The sequence below is a fragment of the Bombina bombina genome, unplaced genomic scaffold (assembly GCF_027579735.1).
Source record: "Bombina bombina isolate aBomBom1 unplaced genomic scaffold, aBomBom1.pri scaffold_1193, whole genome shotgun sequence".
Taxonomy (NCBI): domain Eukaryota; kingdom Metazoa; phylum Chordata; class Amphibia; order Anura; family Bombinatoridae; genus Bombina; species Bombina bombina.
Genome location: NW_026512235.1, coordinates 50,570 through 77,901, shown reverse-complemented (window position 1 = coordinate 77,901; position 27,332 = coordinate 50,570). Strand labels below are relative to the sequence as shown.

The 27,332-nt window shown below is 40.0% G+C and overlaps 1 protein-coding gene across 1 annotated transcript in view; it reads right to left on the bottom strand.

Annotated features, from left to right (window-relative positions):
- Window positions 1–795: 795 nt before the first annotated feature.
- The window catches only part of LOC128644185 (phosphatidylinositol 4-phosphate 3-kinase C2 domain-containing subunit alpha-like), a gene marked incomplete at both ends in the record, with an annotated part of 66,885 nt that continues 40,348 nt past the window's right edge, over window positions 796–27,332 (bottom strand). Inside the window, 3 exons of the mRNA XM_053696886.1 lie at window positions 796–907; window positions 2,143–2,310; window positions 23,240–23,362. Coding sequence (XP_053552861.1) covers window positions 796–907; window positions 2,143–2,310; window positions 23,240–23,362 — 403 coding nt within the window. The remainder of the gene's footprint in view (window positions 908–2,142; window positions 2,311–23,239; window positions 23,363–27,332) is intronic.

Here is a 27,332-nt window from a genome sequence, read left to right as displayed (position 1 = left end):
AACAAACTCTTGATTGAATAATAAAAACTACAGTTAAACACTAAAAAACTCTAAGCCATCTCCGTGGAGATGTTGCCTGTACAACGGCAAAGAGAATGACTGGGGTAGGCGGAGCCTAGGAGGGATCATGTGACCAGCTTTGCTGGGCTCTTTGCCATTTCCTGTTGGGGAAGAGAATATCCCACAAGTAAGGATGACGCCGTGGACCGGACACACCTATGTTGGAGAAATAAGTGTAAAGTTTTAGTGTCTATAAAACAATGGGAGCTGCCATGTTGCAACTTGGGTTACGTTCTCTGCTGTGGCCATTAGGGACAGTTATAAATAGGTTACTAGAGTGTGCAGCCAATGGCGGTGAGAACACATTCCAATCAGGAACTGGAAAGCTCACAATTTCAGAATTAAATTACAGGAAAAGGGGACAAAACTTATCATTTAATATTACCATCTCAAAGTGTAAGATTTCCCATTATATGTGCTTTGTTTTCTTGTTATCCTTTGTTGAACAGTAAATCTAGATAGGCTCTATGGCAGCAGTGGTTGTTACAGTGTATGACATTGCTACCATCATTGTGGCAAACACTGCAGCCATAGAGTACTAAAGACACGTGCACGCTCCTAAGCTTCTATCGGCCTACCTAGGTTTACTCAACGACAAAGGATACTTTATGTCTAACTTTGACTTTACTGTCAGTTTAAATAAAACTTGGCCAGCAATGACTGATATTTAAGTGGGGGAATAGTTGCAGCTACAACTTAAGTCATTTAAAAAAAAAAAAAAATTAGAACCCTTACTTGCAAAACTATTTTTTGCATTGGATTTGTTTTCCGGTTAATTGTGCCTGCACCTGGGCTTGCGTGGAATGATGTCCAAAGGTTCAGAAGTTTCGTTCCACATGTTAAAAGTCTAAATTAAAAAAAAAACAAAACAGAAGACTTTAAAGAAAAAACACAAGTGTAGTCAAAATATATCTGGGTTGACAGAAAACAAAATCTTCACAATGTTACAAACAGATTAAACACAATTTATGGAAAGTTTGAATAATCTATAAATAAAGCAAGTCGGAATGATTAGAGATTTAAAAAAACTGCAATGAAAACTCAATCGTAAATGCTTATAAAGCAGATACATTACAATGTAGTTATTAATAAACATTTGATAGAAATAACAGAAGACTTTATAGTGGTTTCTTCGGTGGTTTTAAAACAGACATACACAACTGCACCCGCTACGCACACATTTATACCCGCTATGCACACAATTATACCTGCTATTCACACAATTATACACAATTATACTTGCTACGCACACAATTACACAATTATACCTGCTACGTACACACAATTATACACAATTATACCTGCTATGCACACAATTATACTTGCTACGCACACAATTACACAATTATACCTGCTATGTACACACAATTATACCTGCTATGTACACACAATTATACCTGCTACACACACAATTATACCTGCTACGCACACAATTATACCGGCTACGCACACAATTATACACAATTATACCTGCTATTCACACAAGTATACCTGCTACGCACACAATTATACACAATTATACCTGCTATGCACACAATTACACAATTATACCTGCTATGTACACACAATTATACCTGCTACATACACACAATTATACCTGCTACGCACACAATTATACACAATTATACCTGCTACGCACACAATACCTGCTACGAACACAATGATACCTGCTACGTACACAATTATACACAATTATACCTGCTACGCACACGATACCTGCTACGTACACAATTATACACAATTATACCTGCTACGCACACAATTATACCTGCTACGCACACGATGATACCTGCTACGCACACGATTATACCTGCTACGCACACAATTATACCTGCTACGCACACAATTATACCTGCTACGCACACAATTATACCTGCTACGCACACAATTATACCTGCTACGCACACAATTATACCTGCTACGCACACAATTATACCTGCTACGCACACAATTATACCTGCTACGTACACGATTATATTTGCTAACAATAAGTGTATTCAGGTCTATAACGTTATGAACTTTTAAGATAAAATAACAAGAAAGAGGCGCCAACATTACATTTTTACAACGTTATGAACTTGCCTTTTAAAATTGAACAGTGGTAGAGATACCTGACCTAATAGCTCAGGTCCTTTCCTCTGTTTGTTAGAATCAGGAGAGCCTCCACTATTTGGATTCAATAGTCCATAAAGTTTGAGTTGCAGAGTGGATTCAAGCGGCAGTTGTGCTATCTGAATGGGAAAAATGATCCTGGGGGAAAAAATAAACCAGATAGTGATTTTATAGCAGAGATCTACAGAGAAACTACACACAAAGCTAACAGATAAAACAGCAAATTTGTTGCAATAGCGTTTATTTTGTATGTATACCATGTGGTGCTCCATTACAGTACCATTTATTTTGTATGTATACCATGTGGCACTCCATTATAGTAACATTTATTTTGTATGTATAACATGTGGCGCTCCATTATAGTAACATTTATTTTGTACGTATACCAAGTGGCACTCCATTCTAGTAGCATAGTAACATTTATTTTGTATGTATACCATGTGGCGCTCCATTCTAGTAGCATAGTAAAATTTATTTTGTATGTATACCATGTGGCGCTCTATTATAGTAACATTTATTTTGTATGTATACCATGTGGCGCTCCATTGTAGTAACATTTATTTTGTATGTATACCATGTGGCGCTCCATTCTAGTAGCATAGTAACATTTATTTTGTATGTATACCATGTGGTGCTCCATTCTAGTAACATAGTAACATTTATTTTGTATGTATACCATGCGCTCCATTATAGTAACCTTTAATTTGTATGTATACCATGTGGTGCTCCATTATAGTAGCATATAACCTCCTACCCTTCTAAATTGTAAGTTCCAACGGGAATAGGGCCCTCAATCCCTCCTGTATGTGTTTGTAAATTTTGTCCTGTATCTTACAAGTCTTGTATTGTTTTATTTAAATGAATTGTATCCATGGACAGCGCTGCGGAATATGTTGGCGCTTAATAAATAAAGTATAATAATAATAATAATAATAATATTATTAACAAATTTTGATGGCAAAATAAGAACCACAGACCCAACAAGTCTGCCTAGAATTTCCTAAAAGACTTATTTAGTTCATATGAAGGCTTTATGCTTATCCCAAGTATTAAATAGTCTGTAAGATAGCCTTATGCTTATCCCAGGTATTAAATAGTCTGTAGGATAGCCTTATGCTTATCCCAAGTATTAAATAGTCTGTAGGATAGCCTTATGCTTATCCCAGGTATTAAATAGTCTGTAGGATAGCCCAATGCTTATCCCAGGTATTAAATAGTCTGTAGGATAGCCCAATGCTTATCCCAGGTATTAAATAGACTGTAGGATAGCCCAATGCTTATCCCAGGTATTAAATAAATAGTCTGTAGGATAGCCCAATGCTTATCCCAGGTATTAAATAGACTGTAGGATAGCCCAATGTTTATCCCAGGTATTAAATAGTCTGTAGGATAGCCCAATGCTTATCCCAGGTATTAAATAGTCTGTAGGATAGCCCAATGCTTATCCCAGGTATTAAATAGACTGTAGGATAGCCCAATGCTTATCCCAGGTATTAAATAGACTGTAGGATAGCCCAATGCTTATCCCAGGTATTAAATAGACTGTAGGATAGCCCAATGCTTATCCCAGGTATTAAATAGACTGTAGGATAGCCCAATGCTTATCCCAGGTATTAAATAGACTGTAGGATAGCCCAATGCTTATCCCAGGTATTAAATAGACTGTAGGATAGCCCAATGCTTATCCCAGGTATTAAATAGTCTGTAGGATAGCCCAATGCTTATCCCAGGTATTAAATAGTCTGTAGGATAGCCCAATGCTTATCCCAGGTATTAAATATTCTCTAGGATGGCCTTATCGTTATAATATATAATAAAAAAAAACTACTGTACAAAGGTCTCAAACCTTTACTCCAGGGAACACCGCTTACAAAAGACAGTACCGCCCTCAATGAGACTACAGACAAGTACAGAGCCTTGCACTTCTTCATCTGTGTAACATAACAAATGTTCAGGCTAAAGCAAATGTATTAAACACTTTTTTGTTGCAAAGTTTAAAAACACTTAGAAAGAAAAAAAACATACACAAACATACAATTCTTTAGCTAGATCTATGACTTTGCTCTATCTCACTAAAGCAATAGCCGTCTAGGTCTGTGGGAGAAAAAACAGAATTTATGCTTAGCTGATAAATTTCTCTCTCTTGTGATGTATCAAGTCCACGGATTCATCCATACTTGTGGGATATTCTCCTTCATTACAGGAAGTGGCAAAGAGAGCACCCACAGCAGAGCTGTCTATATAGTTCCTCCCTTAGCTCCACCCCCCCAGTCATTCGACCGAAGGCTAGGAAGAAAAAGGAGAAACTATAGGGTGCAGAGGTGACTGAAGTTTTTTAAATAAAAATATACTACCTGTCTTAAATAGACAGGGCGGGCCGTGGACTCGATACATCACAAGAGAAAGAAATTTATCAGGTAAGCATAAATTCTGTTTTCTCTTGTAAGATGTATCGAGTCCACGGATTCACCCATACTTGTGGGATACCAATACCAAAGCTTTAGGACACGGATGAAGGGAGGGACAAGACAGGTACCTTAAACGGCAGGCACCACTGCTTGTAGAACCTTTCTCCCAAAAATAGCCCCCGAAGAAGCAAAAGTATCGAATTTGTAAAATTTGGAAAAAGTATGAAGCGAAGACCAAGTCGCCACCTTACAAATCTGTTCAACAGAAGCCTCATTTTTAAAAGCCCATGTGGAAGCCACTGCTCTAGTAAAATGAGCAGTAATTCTTTCAGGAGGCTGCTGGCCAGCAGTCTCATAAGCCAAATGGATGATGCTTTTCAGCCAGAGAGAGAAAATAAAAACTAAACATTTTTGTCACCACACTCACTTTACCCTTCCTAGTACTTAGAGTAGGCAAAGAGAATGACTGGGGGGTGGAGCTAAGGGAGGAGCTATACAGACAGCTCTGCTATGGGTGCTCTCTGCCACTTCCTGTAAGAAAGGAGAATATCCCACAAGTATGGATGAATCCGTGGACTCAATACATCTTACAAGAGAAACAACAACAATAACATTGTTTTCAGGATACAGAGTGTGAAACAATTACTGGATGTTATGGTTTGATTTCTACCTCAGCTTTCACTTCTCAGTCAGGTAACATTTGTTGGCTATGTGGTGACATGTATAGAGGATCATTAATACTTTTAAAAACAACAAGTTATTTGTGTGGTAGCTGAAAAATAATAAAATATCAACAGTATAACTAATTAAACAAAAAACAAAATGTATGCTTACCTGATAAATGTATTTATTGCTTAACACGGTGAGTCCACGGATCATCATCAATTACTGTTTGGAACACCACCCCCGGCCAGCAGGAGGAGGCAAAGAGCACCACAGCAAAGCTGATAATCACTTTCCCACCCACAATCCCCAGTCATTTGACGAAAGGAAAGGAGAGAAAGGAAGTTACACAAGGTGCAGAGGTGCCTGAGGTTTATACAAAAAAAAATGACTGTCTGAAAAATACAGGGCGGGACATGGATTCACTGTGTCAAGAAATAAACAAATTTATCAGGTAAGCATAAATTTTGTTTTCTTTCTAATGACACGGTGAGTCCACGGATCATCATCAATTATTGTTGGGAACCAATACCCAAGCTAGAGGACACAGATGATAAGGGAGGGACAAGACAGGTAACCTAAACAGAAGGCACCACAGCTTGAAGAAACTTTCTCCCAAAAGAAGCCTCAGCCGAGGCAAAAGTATCGAATTTATAGAATTTGGAAAAAGTATGCAAAGATGACCAAGTTGCAGCCTTGCAAATCTGATCCACAGAAGCTTCATTATTGAAGGCCCAGGAATAAGAGACAGCCCTCGTGGAATGAGCTGTGATTTTCACAGGAGGTTGCTGTCCAGCATTCTCATACGCCATACGAATAACACTCTTCAGCCAAAAGGAAAGTGAAGTAGTCGTAGCTTTCTGACCCTTGCGTTTCCCAGAAAAACAAACAAAGCAGAAGACTGACGAAAGTCCTTAGTCGCTTGTAGATAGAATTTTAGCACTGGCACAACATCTAGGTTATGCAACAAATGTTCCTTATGAGAAGAAGGGTTAGGACACAAAGAAGGAAAAATGATTTCCTGATTAATATTCTTGACCGAAACAACTTTAGGCAGGAAACTAAATTTAGTACGCAGAACCACCTTATCAGAATGAAAGATAAGATAAGGGGAATTACACTATAACGCCGAGAGTTCAGAAACTCTGAGCAGAGGAAATAGCCACAAGAAACAAAACCTTCCAAGATAACAACTTAATATCTAAGCAATGCATAGGCTCAAACGGAGCCTGCAGTAAAACCTTAAGAACAAGATTAAGACTCCAGGGAGGAGAAGCAGGTTTAAACACAGGCCTGATTCTGACCAAGGCCTGACAATAAGATTGCACGCCTGGCCAGACACTTATGCAACAAAATAGACAACGCTGAAATCTGACCCTTCAGAGTACTAGCCGACAAACCCTTCTCCAGACCCTCCTGGAGAAAGGACAAAATCCTAGGAATCCTGACTCTATTCCAAGAGTATCCTTTGGATTCACACCAATACAAATATTTATGCCATATCTTATGGTAAATCCTACAGGTCACAGGCTTACGAGCCCGGATCAAGGTCTTAATGACCAACTCTGAAAACCCAAGCATAGATAAAATTAAGAGTTCAATCTCCAAGCAGTCAGCTTCAGAGAAACGAGATTTGGATGAAGGAAGGGACCCTGAAGTAGAAGGTCCTTCCTCAGAGGAAGTCTCCAAGGTGGAAAAGATGACATTTCCACTAGGTCTGCATATCAGATTCTGCAAAGCCATGCCGGAGCTATGAGAATCACAGACGCCCTCTCCTGCTTGATCCGAGCAATGACTCTTGGAATGTATGCTAACAGGTATGCTAGACTGAAATTCCAAGGAACCTCTAGAGCATCTATCAGGACGGCCTGAGGATCCCTTGACCTCGAACCGTACCACGGAAGCTTGGTGTTCTGCCAAGAAGCCATGAGATCCAGTTTTTGGCTACCCCCAGTTGAGGATCAAACTGGAAAACACCTCCGGATGGAGTTCCCCGGGATGAAAAGTCTGTCTGCTCAGAAAATATGCCTCCCAATTGTCCACTCCTGGAATGTGGATCGCAGATAGACAACATTTGTGGGTCTCCGCCCACTGAATAATTCGGGTCACTTCCCCCCTGGTGGTTGATGTATGCCACCGATGTTATGTTGTCAGACTGAAACCTGATCCGCATAATCCCCGTTCCATTGTTTGAGCATGCATAACTGCAGAGGTCTGAGATGGAACCAAGCAAATGGAATGATGTCCATAGAAGGCACCATCAGGCCAATCACCTTGATACATTGGGTCACCGAGGGCCGAGGAGAGGCCTGAAGGGCAAGACAAGAGTCGAAAATCTTTACATTTTCTGACCTCTGTCAGAAACATCCTCATTAGTAGGGAGTCTAATATGGTCCCTAAGAACACTACTCTTGTAGCTGGAATCAGGGAACATTTTCCCAGATTCACCTTCCATCCGTGAGAGCGAAGAAAAGACAACAAGATCTCAGTATGAGAATTTGCTTGTTGAAAAGACAGCGCCTGAACCAGAATGTTATCCAGATAGGGTGCCACTGCAATGCCCCAAGACCGGATAACTGCCAACAGAGCCCCAGAACCTTTGAGAAAATGATGGGAGCTGTGGCAAGGCCGAATGGAAGAGCCACAAACTCCAAGAAGGCAAATCTCAGAAACTTGTGATGATCCTTGAGAATAGGAACATGAAGGTACGCATCCTTTAGGTCTATGGTTGTGATGAACTGACCTTCTTGAACCAAGGAAAGAATGGAGCGTATAGTCTCCATCTTGAAGGATGGTACTCTGAGGAACTTTTTTAGACGCTTCAGATCTAAGATTGGCCTGAAAGTTCCCTCCTTTTTGGGAACTACGAACAGATTTGAGTAAAATCCCAGACCCTGTTCCTGCAGAGGAACAGGAACTATTACTCCCAGAGTGGCAAGGTCCTTGACACAATGTAAGAACGCCTCTCTTTTTATTTGGTCTACAGATAATCTGGAGAGGAGAAACTTTCCTCTGGGAGGAAAGGTTTTGAATTCTATTTTGTACCCCTGGGATACGATGTCTACCGCCCAGTGATCCGAAACATCTTGTATCCATGCTTGAGCGAAAAGAGAAAGTCTGCCCCCTACTGGATCCGCTCCTGGATCGGGGGCCGACCCTTCATGCTGACTTGGAGTCAGCAGCGGGTTTCTTAGACTGCTTCTACTTGTTCCAAGACTGACTAGGCTTGATCTTGCTTGGAGGAGAGAGAGGAGGGTTTACCTCTAAAGGTACGTCCTTTCTGCTTATTCTTTTTATCTTGAGGAAGAAAGGATCCCTTCCCTCCTGTAATATCTGAGATAATTTCAGTCAAACCAGGCACAAACAAGGTCTTACCCTTGTAAGGGATCGCCAAGAGTTTGGATATAGATGAAACATACGCAGACCAGGACTTCAACAATAAGGCTCTGCGTGCTAGAATTGCAAAAACCGATATTTTTGCTCCCAGCTTAATGACTTGTAAGGAAGCATCCGTAATAAAGGAATTGGCTCATTTAAGGGCCTTAATCCTGTCCTGGATCTCCTCAAGAGGAGTATCTGTCTGAATAGAATCAGACAATGCATCAAAACCAGTAAGCTGCAGCACTGGTAACAGTGGCAATACACACCGCAGGCTGCGATTGGAGACCCTGGTGAAAATATATTTTCTTTAGTAATACCTCCAACTTCTTATCTATCGGATCCTTGAAAGAACAACTATCCTCTATGGGAATAGTACTCCTCTTAGCCAAAGTGGAGATCACTCCTTCTACCTTAGGAACCGTCTGCCACAACTCCTTGGAACCAGCTATAGGAAACATCTTCTTGAAAAAAAGGAGATGGAGAAAAGGGAATACCAGGTCTCTCCTACTCCCATGCAATAATCTCTGTAGCACGGTCTGGTACAGGAAAAACCTCCACCGTGGAGTCGACCAAGGTAGCCAAAACCTCCATACGCAACATGCAAAGGTGTTCTAGCTTAAATCTGAAGGATACAACTTCAGCATCAGAAGAAGGAATTATACTGTCTGAGTCTTCATCCTCAGACGCTACCAAAGTATCTTTATCTTCAGACTTCTGAGAAGAAACACCTTGAGTAGCCACAACTTGATCAGAAACCTTACTTACTGACTCCTCAAGTTTCCTTTTACACTTTTTCTGCAGCATGAGAAAAGTAGACAATGCCTCAGATACCGCAGAGGATACCTGGGTAGCAATGTCCTGCAAAGAGAATCCAACTGAATTGTGAGAGGAAACGCATTGCATGTGGAGACTGAAAAGATTGGGATGTTTGAGGAGAAAGCTGCGGCATATCTGCTGCAGGAGACACCTGAATAGCATCTGCCTTAGCTAATGGTGGCTAATGATAAAAAAAATTCTATTCCTGTAACTCAAAATTCTCTCAATGCATGAGGAACAATAAGGGTACTGGAGGTTCCACCTGGGAATCAAAACAAAGCTGGCATGCAACAATTTGTAAGACCTCTTGATCCATCTTAATAAAAATGTCAAGAGAGAAAAAACATAACTTACTTAACTGATAAATTAATTTCTTTCATAATGGCAAGAGTCCATGAGCTAGTAATGTATGGGTTATACATTCCAACCAGGAGGGGGGAAAGTTTCCCAAACATCAAATGCCTATAAATACACTTCCCACCACACATATACTTCAATTTAATGTATAGCCAAGTAGTGAGGTGTAAAAATGCATACAAAAAAAGAGGAACTGGAAAATAATATTGTGCTTTTATACAAAAAATATAACCACCAAAAAAAAGGTGGGTCTCATGAACTCTTGCCATTATGAAATTAATTAATTTATCAGGTAAGTTCTTACATAAATTATGTTTTCTTTCATGTAAATGGCAAGAGTCCATGAGATAGTGACGTATGTGAAAAAATTCCCAAGATGTGGAAGTCCACAGAAGAGTCACTAGAGAGGGAGGGATAAAATAAAAACAGCTATTTCCGCTGAGAAATTAAATCTTATAAACAGAAGAATCAAACGGACAGCTGCCTGAAGAACTTTTCTACCAAAGACTGCTTCAGAAGAAGCAAATACATCAAAATGGTAAAATTTTGTAAATGTATGCAAAGAAGACCAAGTTGCAAATCTGATCAACTGAAGCTTCATTCTTAAAAGCTCATGAAGTGGCAGCTGATCTAGTAGAATGAGCTGTAATTCTCAGAGGCGGAGACTGTCCCATCTCCAAATAAGCCTTGTGAATCAAAAGCTTTAATAAAGATTCCAAAGAAATGGCAGAGGCTTTCTGACCTTTCCTAGAACCAGAAAAGACAACAAATAGACTAGAAGTATTCCTGAAATCCTTAGTAGCCTCCACATATTATTTCAAAGCTCTTACCACATCCAAAGAATGTAACGATTTCTCAAGAGAATTCTTAGGATTCGGACACAAAGGAGAAACAACAATTTCCCTACTAATGTTGTTAGAATTCACAACCATAGGAAGAAATTTAAACGAAGTCCGCAAAATCGCTTTATCCTGATGGAAAATAAGAAAAGGAGACTCACAAGAGAGAGCAGACAATTCAGAAACGCTTCTAGCAGAAGAGATAGCCAAAAGGAACAATAGTTTCCAACAAAAGTAGTTTAATAGCCAAAGAATGCATAGGCTCAAAATGAGGAGCCTGCAAAGCCTTCAAAACCAAATTAAGACTCCATGGAGGAGAAATAGACTGAATAACAGGCTTGATACGGACCAAAGCCTGAACAAAACAGTGAATATCAGGAAGTTTAGCAATATTTCTATGAAATAAAACAGAAAGAGCAGAGATTTGCGCCTTCAAAGTACTTGCGGACAAACCTTTATCCAAAACCGTCCTGAAGAAACTGTGAAATTCTAGGAATTCTAAAAGAATGCCAAGAGAATTTATGAGAACACCATGAAATATAGGTTTTCCACACCTGGAATACCAAAACCTGTGAGTCCATGCTGGTGCCATCAGAAACACATGCGATTGTTCCATTATGATTTTGGAGATCACCCTTGGAAGAAGAACTAGAAGCGGAAAAATATAAGCAAGTTGGTAAGACAAAGGAACTGCTAATGCATCCACTATATTCGCCTGAGAATCCCTGGGAAGTTTTCGCTTTAGATGGGAAGCCATCAAATCTATTTCTGGAAGACCCCACATCTGTACAATCTGAAAAAACACATATGGATGGAGAGACCACTCCCTCGGATGCAAAGTCTGACGGCTGAGATAATCCACTTCCCAATTGTCTACACCTGGTATATGAATTGCAGAAATTAGACAAGAGTTGGATTACGCCCAAGAAAGTACCCGTGATACTTCTTTCATTGCTAAAGGACTGTGAGTCCCTTCTTGATGATGACATATGCCACAGTTGTGATATTGTCTGAAAGCGAATGAAAAGTTCTCTCTTTAATAGAGGCCAAGCCTGAAAATAGCACAGAGTTCTATGATATTGATTGAAAACCTCGCCTATAGAGGATTCCAAACTGCTTGTGCTGTCAGAGACCCACAGACAGCTCCCCAACCTGAAAGACTTGCATCTGTTGGGACTACAGTCTAGGAAGGACGAACAAAAGAGGCCCCTTGAATAATACGATGATGGTCTAACCACCAAGTCAGAGAGAGTAGAATGCTGGGATTTAAGAATATCAATTGTTATATCCGAGTATAATCCCTGCACCATTGATTCAGCATGCAAAGCTGCAGAGGTCGCATATGAAAACAAGCAAAAGTTGATTGCGTCCGATGCTGCAGTTATGAGACCTAAAATTTCCATTCACATAGCCACTGAAGAGAATGATCGAGACTGAAGGTTTTGACAGGCTGAAACCAATTTCATTCGTCTCTTGTCTGTTAAAGACAGAATCATGGACACTGCATCTATCTTTAAACCTAAAAAGGTGACCCTTGTCTAAGGAACCAAGAAACTCTTTGGTAAATTGATCCTCCAACCATGTCTTTGAAAAAACAACACTAGTTGATTTGTGTGAGATTCTGCTAAATGAAAAGATTGAGCCAGTACCAAGATACCGTCCAAATAAAGAAACACTGCAATACCCTGCTCTCTGATTACACATAGAAGGGCACCAAGAACCTTTGAAAAGATTCTTGGAGCTGTCGCTAGGCAAAATGGAAGAGCGACAAATTGGTGATGCTTGTCTAGAAAAGAGAATATCAGAAACCGATAGCGATCTGGATGAATCGGAATGTGAAGATAAGCATCCTGTAAGTCTATTGTGGACATGTAATGACCTTGCTGAACAAAAGGTAGAATAGTCCTTATAGTCACCATCTTAAAAGTTGGGACCCTTACAAAACGATTCAAAAACTTCAGATCCAGAACTGGTCTGAATGAATTTTCTTTCTTTGGGACAATGAATAGATTTGAATAAAAACCCAGACCCTGTTCCTTAAGTGGAACTGGTATAATCACTCCTGAAAGCTCCAGATCTGAAACACTTCAGAAAAGCCTGAGCTTTCACAGGATTTGTTGGGACGTGAGAGAGAATGAATCTTCTCACAGGAGGTCTTACTCTGAAACCTATTTGATACCCTTGAGAAACAATGCTCTGAATCCACTGATTCTGAACAGAATCTGCCCAAATGTTTTGAAATAATTTCAATCTGCCACCCACCAGTTGAACTGGATTGAGGGCAGCACCTTCATGCAGTCTTGGGGGCTGGCTTTGGTTTCTTATAAGGCATGGATTTATTCCAACTTGAAGATGGCTTTCAATTGGAGCCAGAGTGCTTAGGGGAAGGAGTGGTTTTCGGTTCTCTATTCTGATGAAAGGAACGAAACAGATTAGAAGCTTTAGAGATTTACCCTTAGACTTTTTATCTCAGGGCAAAAAAAACTTCCCCCCAGTGATAGTGGAAATAATAGAGACCAACTGAGAACCAAATTACCCTGGAAAGATAGAGATAAGTAATCTAGATTTAGATACCATGTCAGCATTCCATGATTTAAGCCATAAAGCTCTTCTAGCCAGAATAATCTTGATGATATAAAAAATAGCATCACAGATAATATGATTAGCATGTTTAAGCAATCAAACAATGCTAGACAAATCAGGATATGTTTCTTGATGTGCTAAGCTATCCAACCAAAAAGTTGATGCAGCCACAACATCAGCCATAGAAATGGCAGGACTGAGAATATAGCCAGAATGTAAATAAGCTTTCCATAGATAAGATTCAATCTTCCTATCTAAAGGATCCTTAACCCTTTAAGGACACAGCTTTCAGTTTGCTCAATTGTTTTATGACGGAAAAATTCTGTCATATGTCCTTAAGAGGTTAAAAGAAGTACTATCTTCCATAGGAATAGTAGTACTTTTGGCAAGAGTAGAAATAGCCCCATCAACCTTAGGGACTTTTCCCCAAAACTCCAAATTAGCCACTGGTAAAGGATATAACTTCTTAAACCTAGAAGAAGGATTAAAAGAAGCACCAGGCTTAGACCATTCTTTAGCAATCACATCAGAAACCGCATCTGAAACAAGAAAAACCTCAGGAGTAATCACAGAAGGTTTAAAAACAGAATTTAAACGTTTTCTGGTTTTGTTATCAAGAGGATCAGACTCCTCAACACCCAAAGTAACCAATACTTCTTTCAACAAAGACCGAATATATTCAATCTTAAAAAGATTAGAAGATTTAACAATTTCAATGTCTGAAGTAGGATCTTCTGAAGCAGAGAGTCTGAAGCAGAGAGTCATCACAAATTTCATCAGTTTTATGAGAAGTTTTAAAATACCTTTTACGTTTATTAGAAGGTGGAATAGCAGACATAGCCTTCTGTATTGCATCAGCAATATAATTTTTCATATCAACAGGGATATCATGTACATTAGATGTTGAGGGAACAACAGGTTGTACTAGTACTAATAGAAACCTTATCGACATGCAAAAGCTTATCATGACAACTGTTACATAATAAAGCCAGAGATAAAATCTCAGCTTGCTTACAACAGATATACTTAGCTTTGGTAGAAGTGCGCTCAGGCAGCGTGGTTCCTACAGTAGCTTCCAAGACGGGATCAGACTGAGACATCTTGCAAAATGTAAAAGAAAAAATAATATTTAAACAAAATATCCTATTTCCTCATATAGCAGTTTTAGGAATGGGAAAAAATGCATATGCTAAATAAGCAGAAAAGCAAACAGCATAGCCCTCTAGAATATAAAGAGAGCAGGGAGCATAAAGGAAGTGGGGTAATATAACCAAAAAATTATTTGGCGCCAAGAATGACGCACAATGCAAAGTGAACTTTTTGTTGGTACCAAACAACATCCGTAAATGACGCAACTCGCGTCATAACAAGCGCAAACAAACTAACGTCAATAAAGACAGAGGAAATTACGAAACTTGCGACACTATAGACACAACTTTGCACCAAAATAAATTTGCGCCAAAAATGACGCAATAAATAACAGCATTTTGCGCCCTCCCGAGTATAGATTTGCCCGCAAATTTTAAGTAAAAAAAAAAAAAAAGACTAAACCCCAGGTAAGATTTTTTTTTTAAACTTCCTTAAACATGATTCTCATACTGAAACTGTTAGACTGCAAAGGGAAATACACATAGACCTGACTCATGGCAAATATAAGTAAATACATATATTTAAAACTTTATAGTAATACATAAAGCGCCAAACATAGCTGAGTGTGTATTAAATAATGATACATCCTTACCGAAGACACCCATCCACATATAGCAGATAGCCAAACCAGTACTGAAAACTATCAGCAGAAGTAATGGTATAAGAGTATATCGTCAATCTGAAAAGGGAGGTAGGAGATGAATCCCTATGACCGATAACAGAGAACCCTTAAAAAGATTTCCCATGAGTGAAACCATAAAAATCAACAGGCAATACTCTCTTCACGTCCCTCTGACAACACTGTACTCTGAGAGGAATTGGGCTTCAGAATGCTTAGAAGCGCTTATCATAGAAGAAATCAAAAAATCAAACACAAACATACTTCACCACCTCCATAGGAGGCAAAGTTTGTAAAACTGAAGAATATATGTGGTGGGAGGTGTATTTATAGGCATTTGAGGTTTGGGAAACTTTGCTCCCTCCTGGTAGGAATGTATATCCCATACGTCACTAGCTCTTGCCATTTACATGAAAGAAATAAACCATATTTCTTTTAAACTTAAAGGGACAGTACACTGTAAAATTGTTTTTCCATTAATGTATTTTAAATGACCTGTTATACCACCTGCAGAGTATAAAATATTTGAGGAATTGCATTTTAATGCTTATTTGTGTATATGAAGTAGCTGGTTTTATGCTTTGAAACCACAGCCTATTACAATGGGTTGAACTTAAATGTGATATCAGATCTCATTATGTTATAACTTTGTGTAAACAGACTTGCTTCCTTATCTTTTAATTGTCTGGAACACCCAAGCTAAATACATAGAGAGAACAATGGAAAATGATCATTTTATTACTTAACTATCCTGCAGCTCACTGAGAATGTAACTTCTTCTGCTGACTGTGTATACTTAGGCTTGTCAATAGAATATACTCCAGTATCAAAACTTTCAGTATAGGTTGGGAAACCACAAGCTAAATCAGCTATTTCAAATGCTGAAATAGGAGTAAAGGAGCTACTTTCAACCAATTCAATACACTCTAGCAGGTAAAAAGGATCATTGGGAATAATTTAAAGGGGAGAAAGTTTTTGGGTGAACTGTCCCTTTAAAGAAGGAGTTATATTTAATTCAGAGTCCATGTACAAAACGCTAGCGTAATAAACCCCAGGCAACCCAACCACCTCAGCACCCTTACTGAGGTGCCTACCTGTCCTGCAGCCTGAGTTCAATTACACCAATGATCCATTCCAGACCTGCGACGGCAGCACTAATATATTCTAACAACGGAGCAGCCGACAACTGCGTCACAACTCCGCAGCCAAAAGAAGCAACTGAAATCTCGCTAATGGAACGAACCGCCTTCTTACAAGGACCCTCCCCTTTTTGCATGGAGCAGTCCCGGCGGACATAACATTTCAGAGTTACAATTAGGTAAATGGCCACACTAACAGGTTACACTAAAGTTCAGCCCGGATCTCAACCGGAGCGAAAAAAAACACAACTGAGCCACCAATATTTAATAAATATCTCCCCATCACAGTATCCAGTGCCTGCAAAACTGCCTAGAAATTAACCCCTTTTTACTGTGTAATAATAAACGTACCCTGTATATGTTAAACAGCAATTAGCTGCTGAAGTGCCAAATTCTCCTTTCCAAAAGAAAAATGGCACTTACCTGAAGACAGTTTGTCTGGAAGCAGGACAGCTCACCTGGTTTATGAGGATACCGTACCTCACATGGAGCTGTGGAAGAAGAAAGAATCTGAGTAAGCTTACTCAGGCTTTCTAAATAGGACAGAAAAACCTTGAGAAAGCGCAGTGAGTATTGTACCTCACAAGTTCCCAAGTGCTCAAAAGCCACCACTGCGCTACTGAAGAGAATGACGTGGACTAAGGCTAGACCCCAGAAAAGATCAGAGCAAACCTACTCTGCTTTAAAATAAAAAACATAATTTATGTAAGAATTTACAAGATTCATTTCTTTCATATTGGCAAGAGTCCATGAGCTAGTGACGTATGGGATATACAATCCTACCAGGAGGGGAAAAGTTTCCCAAACCTCAAAATGCCTATAAATACACCCCTCATCACACTCACAATTCAGCTTAACGAATAGCCAAGACGTGGGGTGATAAAGAAAGGAGTAAAAAGCATCAACAAAGGAATTTGGAAATAATTGTGCTTTATACAAAAAAATCATAACCACCATAAAAAGGGTGGGCCATGGACTCTTGCCAATATGAAAGAAATGAATTTATCAGGTAAATTCTTACATAAATTATGTTTTCTTTCATGTAATTGGCAAGAGTCCATGAGCTAGTGACGTATGGGATATCAATACCCAAGATGTGGAACTCCACGCAAGAGTCACTAGAGAGGGAGGGATAAAAATAAACAATCATTTTCCGCTGAAGAAATAATCCACAACCCAAAATATAAGTTTATTCTTCAAATGACAAGAAAAACTTAAAACATCAGCAGATGAATCAAACTGAAACAGCTGCCGGAAGAACTTTTCTACCAAAAACTGCTTCTGAAGAAGCAAAATACAACAAAACGGTACAATTTAGTAAATTAATGTAAAGAAGACCAAGTTGCCGCTTGCAAATTTGATCAACTGAAGCTTCATTCTTAAAAGCCCACGAAGTGGAGACTGATCTAGAAAAAAGAGCTGTAATACTCTGAGGCGGGGCCTGACCCAACTCCAATAAGCTTGAAGAATCAAAAGCTTTAACCAAGAAGCCAAGAAAATAGCAGAAGCCTTCTAACCATCCTAGGACCAGAAAAAATAAAGACTAAAAGTCTTCCTGAAATCTTTAGTAGCTTCAAAATAATATTTCAAAGCTCTCACCACATCCAAAGAATATAAGTATTTTTCTAAAGTATTCTTAGGATTAGGACACAAGAAAGGGACAACAATTTCTCTACTAATGTTGTTAGAATTCACAACTTCAGGAAAAAATGAAGTCAGCAGAACTGCTTTATCCTGATGAAAAATCAGAAAAGGAGATTAACAAGAAAGAGCAGATAGCTCAGAAACTCTTCTAGCAGAAGAGATGGCCAAAAGGAACAACACTTTCCAAGAAAGTAGTTAAATGTACAAAGAATGCATAGGCTCAAAATGGAGGAACCTGTAAAGGCCTCAAAAACCAAATTAAGACTCCAAGGAGGAGAGATTTATTTAATTACAGGCTTAATATGAACTAAAGCCTGTACAAAACAGTGAATATCAGGAAGTTTAGCAATCTTTCTGTGAAATAAAACAGAAAGAACAAAGATTTGTCCCTTCAATGAACTTGCAGACAAACCCTTATCCAAACCATCCTGAAGGAACTGTAAAATTCTTACAATTCTAAAAGAATGCCAAGAAAATTCATAAGAACAACACCAAGAAATGTAAGTCTTCCAAACTCAATAATAAATCTTTCTAGAGACAGATTTACGAGCTTGTAACATAGTATTAATCACTGAGTCAGAGAAACCACTATGACTTAGCACTAAGCGATCAATTTCCATACCTTCAAATTTAATGATTTGAGAACCCGATGGAAAAACGGACCTTGAAACAGTAAGTCTGGCCTTAACAGAAGTGACCAAAGTTGGCAACTGGACATCCGAACAAGACCTGCATACCAAAACCTGTGAGGCCATGCTGGAGCCACCAGCAACACAAATGATAGTTCATGATGATTTTGGGGATCACTCTTGGAAGAAGAACTAGAGGCGGGAAAATATAAGCAGGTTGAAAACACCAAAGTAGTGTCAGTGCATCCACTGCTTCCGTCTGAAAATCCCTGGACCTGGACAGGCATCTGGGAAGTTTCATATTTTGATGAGAAAACACATCTGGATGGAGGGACCACCCCCCTGGATGTAAAGTCTGACGGTTGAAATAATCCGCCTCCCAATGTCTATACCCGGGAAATGTACCGCAGAAATTAGACAGGAGCTGTATCCAAGATACTTCTTCATAGCTTGTGGACTGTAAGTCCTACACTGGTGATTGACAAATGCCACTGTTTGTGATATTGTCTGTCTGAAAACAAATTAACGGTGTTCTCTTCAACAGAGGCCAAAACTGAAGAGCTCTGAACCAAAAATTGATTGGTAATCTCGCCTCTTGAGATTTCCAAACCCCCTTGTGCTGTCAGATCTCCCCAAACAGCTCCCCAACCTGAAAGACTTGCATCTGAAGTGAACATAGTCCAGGTTAGCCGAACAAAAGAAGCCCTTGAACCAAACGCTGGTGATTTAACCACCACGTCAGAGAGAGTCAAACATTGGGATTTAAGGATATTAATTGTGATATCTTTGTATAATCCCTGCACCATGGATTCAGCAAACAAAGCTGGAGAGGTCTCATGTGAAAACGAGCAAAGAGAATTGCGTCCGATGCTGCAGTCATGAGACTTAAAATTTCCATGCACATAACCACTGAAAGGAATGACTGAGACTGAAGGTGCCGACAGGCTGCAACCACTTTCAAACGTCTCTTGTCTGTTAGAGACAGAGTCATGGACACTGAATCTATCTGGAAACCTAAAAAACGGTGACCCTTGTCTTAGGAATCAAGAAACTTTTGGTAAATTGATCCTCCAACCATGTTTCCGAAGAAACAACACTAATTGATTTGTGTGAGATTCTGCAGAACGTAAAGACTGAGCTAGTACCAAGATATCATCCAAATAAGAAAACACTGCAATACCCTGCTCCATAAAGCAGGGCACCTAGAACCTTTAAAAAGATTATTTGAGAGGTTGCTAATCCAAATGGAAGAGCAATGAATTGGTAATGCTTGTCTAGAAAAGAGAATCTCAGAAACTGAAAATAATCTGAATGAATCAGAATATGAAGGTATATATCCTGCAAGTCCATTGAGGACATAAAAATGTTCTTGCGGAACAAAAGGCAGAATAGTCCTGAAAGTCACCATTTGAAAGATGGTACTCTTACATAACAATTCAAAATTTTTCAGATCCAAAAATTGGTCTGAATGAAATTTCCTTCTTTGGGACAAATGAATAGATTTGAATAAAACTCCAGACCATGTTCCTGAAAAGGAACTGACATGACTACCCCTGAAACTCCAAGATTGAAACACACTTCAGGAAAACCTGAGCATAACTGTATTTGCTGGGATACGTGAGAGAAAAAAATCACATGAGAACTTACTCAGAATCATATTCGATACCCTTCAGAGACCATACTCTGAAACCATAGATTTTGGACAGAATTTATCCAAACATCCTTGAAAAAAACCTTAATCTGCCCTCTACCAGCTAAGCTGGAATGAGAGTCGCACCTTCATGTGGACTTAGGGGCTGGCTTTTGGTTTCCTAAATGGCTTGGAATTATTCCATGTAATGAAGATTTCCAATTGGAAACAGATTCCATAGGGAAGGAATAGGTTTTTGTTCCTTAATTGACAAAAAGAACGAAAACGATTAGGAGCTTTATATTTACCCTTTAGGTCTCTTATTACCTTGGAAAGAAAGAGATAGTAATCTAGACTTAAAAAGTCATATCAGCATTCCAAGAATAAAGCCACAAAACTCTTCTAGCTAAAAATAGCTAAAGACATAGTTCTAACATCAATCTTGATGATATAAAAAAAATTGCACCAGAACAGATTAGTATGTTGCAGTAAGCGAACAATGCTATATAAATCAGAATCCAATTCTTGTTGCGCTAATTCTCCAACAAAAATGTTGATGCAGCTGCAACATCAGCCAAAGAAATTGCAGGCCTGAGACAACCTGAATATAAATAAGCTTTCCTTAGAAAAGATTCAAGTTTCCTATCTAAAGGAACTTAAGTACTAACTTCCATAGGAATAGAGGTACGTTCAGCAAGAGTAGAAATAGCCCCATCAACTTGAGGATCTTTTCCCAAACTCTATATTAAATGCTGGTAAAGGATACAATTTTTAAAACCTTGAAGAAGGAAAAAAAGAAGGAAAAAAAGAAGTAGTACCTGGCTTATTCCATTCCTTATAAATCATATCAGAAATAGCATCAGGAATAGGAAAAAAAACATCTGGAGTAACCACAGGAGGTTTAAAAGCAGAATTTACTAGTTCTAATATCAAGAGGACTAGTTTCCACAATATCCAAAAATAATTAACACTTCTAATAAAGAACAAAAAATACTTCATTTAAAATAAATAAGTAGGTTTGTTAGAGTCAGTATCTGAGGAAGGATCTTCTGAATCCGATAGATCCTCATCAGAGGATGATAATTCATTATGTTGTCGGTCATTTGAAATTTCATCAACCTTATGAGAAGTTTTAAAAGACCTTATAATAATTAGAAGGCAGACTAGCAGACAAAACCTTCTGAACAGAATCAGTAACAATTGTTTAAATTTCATAGGTATAACATGTACATTAAAAGTTGAAGGAACAACAACAGGCAATGTACTATTTACTGATGGACACAATATCTGCATGTAAAAGTTTATCATGATAACCAATACAAATGACATTCGGAAATATAATGCACTTAGCTTTAGTAGAACCGACATCAGGCAGCAAAGTTCCAACAGATACTTCTGAGGCAGGATCAGATTGAGACATCTTGTAAAATAAAAAACAACATATAAAGCAAAATTGTCAATTTCCTTATATGACAGTTTCAGGAATGGGGAAAAAATGCAATAGCATAGCCCTCTGACATAGAAAAAGGCAAGAGGCAAATAGGAATGGGGTATTAAAATAATGAAAAAAATCTGGCGCCAAGTATGACGCACAACATAACTGAAAATTTTTTGGTGCCAACAACATCCGGAAATGACACACATGCGTCACTAACGAAGCAACCCTGTGTAAGGAACTCAGCGTCAACTACGACACCGGAAATGACTAACTTGCGTCAACGGAGGTACCTTCGCGCCAAGAATGACGCAATAAAGTCTAGCATTTTGGGCACCCGCGGGCATAATCCTGCCTGCAATTTGCAAGAAAAATGTAGTCAATTTGAAAAAAAAAAAAGACTAAACCCCAGGTAAGAAAAAATATTTCTTAATATGTTAATCTTCCCCAAATATGAAACCGACAGTCTGCAAAAGGAAATACATGAACCTGACTCATGGCAAATATAAGTACAATACATATATTTAGAACTTTATATAAATGCATAAAGTGCCAAACCATAGCTGAGGTGTCTTAAGTAATAAAAAACATACTTACCGAAAGACACCCATCCACATATAGCAGATAGCCAAACCAGTACTGAAACAGTTATCAGTAGAGGTAATGGTATATGAGAGTATATTGTCGATCTGAAAAGGGAGGTAGGAGATGAATCTCTACGACCAAAAACAGAGAACCTATGAAATAGAACCCTGTTAGGAAAATCATTGCATTCAATAGGTGACACTCTTCACGTCCCTCTGACATTCGCTGTACTCTGAGAGGAATCGGGCTTCAAAATGCTGAGAAGCGCATGTCAACGTCGAAATCTTAGCACAAACTTACTTCACCACCTCCATAGGAGGCAAAGTTTGTAAAACTGAATTGTGGGTGTGGTGAGGGGTGTATTTATAGGCATTTTGAGGTTTGGGAAACTTTGCCCCTCCTGGTAGGATTGTATATCCCATACGTCACTAGCTCATGGACTCTTGCCAATTACATGAAATAAATCTTGATTGAAGAAAGACTTCTTATCAGACACCTAAACTTCACCTTCTCCTTGCACTGCAGGCAAAGAGAATGACTGGGGATTGTTGGTGGGGAAGTGATGTTAATCAGCTTTGCTGTGGTGCTCTTTGCCTCCTCCTGCTGGTCGGGGTGGTGTTCCCAACAGTAATTGATGATGATCAGTGGACTCACAGTGTCATTAGAAAGAAACATGGCACATAGTTCACTTAGAAAACAGTCTGGCAGGCTCTACAGTTTAAAGGGACATAAGAAATGTAAATCCATAAGTACGATCGCTAAACCTCTCACTGCAAGTTAGTGTGGGTGAGCGGCAACACTCAGATAAATCAGACGCCTTAACTCGCGCAGTAATAGAGTTACTTCACACAGGGACAAGGGGTTCAATCTCATAAAAACTGCAAAGCACTTTGATTCTGAAACAGCACCCCCCCCACACACTGTTCCCAGAGAGTCTGCAGTGCATTCTGTGGAATTCAGAACCCTGACCCTGCTATACGCTACACAGTGATTCTCTGATATAAGCAGGTGCACTTTTAGACTAGTCCAGTAGAGGTCAGATAAACAATCAAACAGAAAATGGCAGTTTACATGCTTTCATAACATTTAGAAATATAGTTTATTTTCTGACTGCATTGCCAATCGAATGATGTTCTAGGATTACTGCCCTGGTAATAAAACAAGGAATCCTTTCATTTTACAATACTTACAGTTCATCCCACTTGACAAGATAAAAGAAGCTTTTGTACGTTCCAACTTTTTTTGACTGGACAGGTTTGAACACATCTTTTCCATTGTGGATAAGTGAACAAATCAAATAGTATTTTTCAAAGCTAAAACAAAGAAGAAAAAAAACTAAGAAAAGACAAATCAAATAAGAACAGTTATTTATTAAATCAAAAAAATTGCCAACACGCATGCATGTGTGTATATACATATATCCTGTTTTTATGGTCTGAGGAAGGGGCACAACCCCGAAACGTCACCAATAAAATTGGATTATTGCTAATACCGGAGTGCCTAATGGGATTTGGGACTATATGACTATGTTAAAGTGCACCCTGGAAGCTGCATAACGTGTTAGGAATGCTGGTCTGTATTGTTTGATATATATATATATATATATATATATATATATATCACACAGAGAAAGTCCAGCACTCACTAACTCTCAGCTAAGATTAAAAGCAAAAATGGAAGAGTTAACTGCCTGTGACTCTGGGGACAGTGCAGCTTTCTGTGAGTGCTATTGTGCACCCAGGGCTGTGCATGTTGCAGGGTCATGGGATGTGTACCACAGTGCAGTCAGAGTGCAGTCCCCTTCCGTGTTTTGTATATGTCTAAAGTGATTACATACGCCTGTGCACCCCTTCACTGGTTCCCAGTTTGTTGGATTGAGAGCTTGCAATGTGTGGCTGTTTAGGGACCTGGGCTTATCCCATTTGGCCAGATGCGGTATCCAACTCTTCCATTTTTGCTTTTTTTTTTTAAATAAATTTTTATTCGGTTTTAGAATGAAAGGTAACACTTGGGGACACGCAGGACCCCTGTTCAAACATACACAAACAAAAGGATCGGACACGTAGGTCCGGTTGCAATAGCTGTCCAAACATTGATATATCATAAGTAACTTGCAGGTATTTGTGGTGAAAATAATTCCCCAAGAAGGAACCCTAGTGTGGGCTTTAGAAATAGGGTGGGGTGGGGGGGGGGGGAGGTGATAAATTAAATTTAATGCTCCAAAGAGCAAGTCAGAATAAGTTGCTGTAATATATATGAATGGGTTTATCCATATAGATTAAGGGGCAAATTCTGCCAACATTTTGAAATGTAGGTAAAAAAAAAAGGAAATAAAAATTCCAGAGACAAGATGCACATTGTATCTAGTACACACTATACCTAGCACTCATTGTGCCTAACACCCACTGCACCTAGCCCTCATTACACCGAGCACACGCCGTACCTAGCACGCATTATACCCAGCACACGCTGTGCTTAACACTCATTGTACTTAGCACAAGCCATACCCAGCGCACACAGTTCCCAGCACACAATATACCTAGCACACACTATATTTAACACACATTGTACCTAGCACATACTGGACCTGGCACTCATTGTACCTAGCCCTCATTGTACCTAGCCCAACTTGTACCTAGCACTCACTATACCTAGCACCCATTGTACCTAACACAAGCTGTATCCAGCACACACTATACCTAGCACACACTGTACCTAGCACACATTGTACCTAGCACATAAGATACCTAGAACCCACTGTACCTAGCTCACACCTTACCTAGCACACGCGTTACCCGGCACTCACCTTTCCTAGCACACGCAGTACCTAGCACACAGTGAACCTAGCACTCATTGTTCCCAGCACTCGTACCTAACGCACACTGCACCTAGCACACATTGTACCTAGCACATGCTGTGTCCAGCACACATGGTACCTAGCACACATGATACCTAGCACACATGATGCCTAGCTCACATGATGCCTAGCTCACACTGTACCTAGCACACGCCGTACCCGGCACCCCCCTTGCCTAGCACATGCAGTACCTAGCACACATGATACCTAGCTCCCGCTGTACCTAGCTCACACTGTACCTAGCACACGCCGTACCCGGCACCCCCCTTGCCTGGCACATGCAGTACCTAGCACACATGGAACCTAGCAAACATTGTACCTAGCACACATGCAGTACCTAGCACACATGGAACCTAGCGCACATTGTACCTAATACACGCTGTATCCAGCACACGCTATGCCTAGCACACATTGTACCTAGCACACGCTGTATCCAGCACACATTATACCTAGCACACATGATGTCTAGCATTCGCTGTACCTAGCTCACACTGTCCCTAGCACACGCCGTACCCGGCACCCCCCTTGCCTGGCAGATGCAGTACCTAGCACACATGGAACCTAGCACACATGATACCTAGCACACATGATACCTAGCTCACATGATACCTAGCTCACATGATACCTAGCTCACATGATACCTAGCTCACATGATACCTAGCTCACATGATACCTAGCTCACATGATACCTAGCTCACATGATACCTAGCTCACATGATACCTAGCTCACACTGTACCTAGCACACGCCGTACCCGGCACCTGCTTTGCCTGGCACATGCAGTACCTAGCACACATGGAACCTAGCACACATGGAACCTAGCAAACATTTATACCTAGCACACATGCAGTACCTAGCACACATTGTACCTAGCACACGATACCTAGCTCACGCTGTACCTAGCTCACGCTGTACCTAGCTCACACTGTACCTAGCTCACACCGTACCCGGCACCCCCCTTGCCTGGCACATGCAGTACCTAGCACACATGATACCTAGCACCCACTGTACCTAGCTCACACTGTACCTAGCACACGCCGTACCCGATACCCCCCTTGCCTGGCACATGCAGTACCTAGCACACATGGAACCTAGCACACATTGTACCTAGCACACATGCAGTACCTAGCACACATGCAGCACCTAGCACACATTGTACCTAACACACACTGTATCCAGCACACGCTATGCCTAATACACATTGTACCTAGCACCCACTGTACCTAGCTCACACTGTACCTAGCACACGCCGTACCCGGCACCCACCTTGCCTAGCACACGCAATACCTAGCACACATTGAACCTAGCACACATTGTACCAAGCACACATTGTACCTAACACTCACAGTACCTAACACAAACTGCACATACAGTATCCAGCACACACTATACCTAGCACACATTGTACCTAGCACACACAATACCCAGCACACACTGCACACATAGTATCCAGCACACATTGTACTCAGCACGCACTGTACCTAGCACACATTATAGCTAACATACACATCTATCTTACCAAAACACAGCTATAAACAATAGGATTATATTTACTATGAGTTGGAGCTACGTATGGCACTGCAAAGTAAAAAAGGCATCTTCAACTTATTGGGAGCACACATACAAAGACAAGGAAAACATGAGCCATACAAGCCTATCTGCTTAACTAAATAGGAATAACATGGCATATCTAGGCAAACTATGTAATAATACAGTTTCACTAAAGCTTAATTTAAGTTATATTAACATCTGTTTTTGCTAGCTTGTGACTCAATTTGTCTGATATTCTTTCTATGCAGTAAGTAGCTAGTGATGCCATTCTAATGTATATGCAGGAACGGAGATTGCAGTACTGACATAAAGGAATGAGGCACTTAGGGGTTAATAAGCAAGTAAAACGTTTAAGCACTATATATTATATAACAGCTGTAAAGGCTGACACAGTCCCTGATCCATGTGAAGGATCTATCCACAAAACACCCAGCATGCTTGGCAATACGGCTTACAAGCCGATCCGGTTGAAAAGTTTCTACGTTACACGGACCTTTCTGGGCTATAGGAGCCATATCCCCCAGCACTTCCCAAGCAGCGCTTACTGTGTCACTGTAATAGAGGAGGAGGCAGACTTTAGATCCAGATCTTTAGGGCACCAACTCAGCCTACCCTCAGAGTCCGTGCAGGGTGAGATCAGTGCCAATGTCCCCCTTTCGTAAGGCCTATTGTGTGAACAATAACAGACATTGACTCCTCATATGTGGCTGCCACTATCTTCGCAGCCGAGTCACTGCAGTCACAGGTTCGTTGTGCGATGTGAGATCAGACCCCCGATACGGGGTAATTGCTATGATGCGGTTAGGCTATGCACACAAGTGTTATGGCGCAGTTGTTAAAGCCGTTATTGCAGCATGATTAACTCCTCTGCATGAG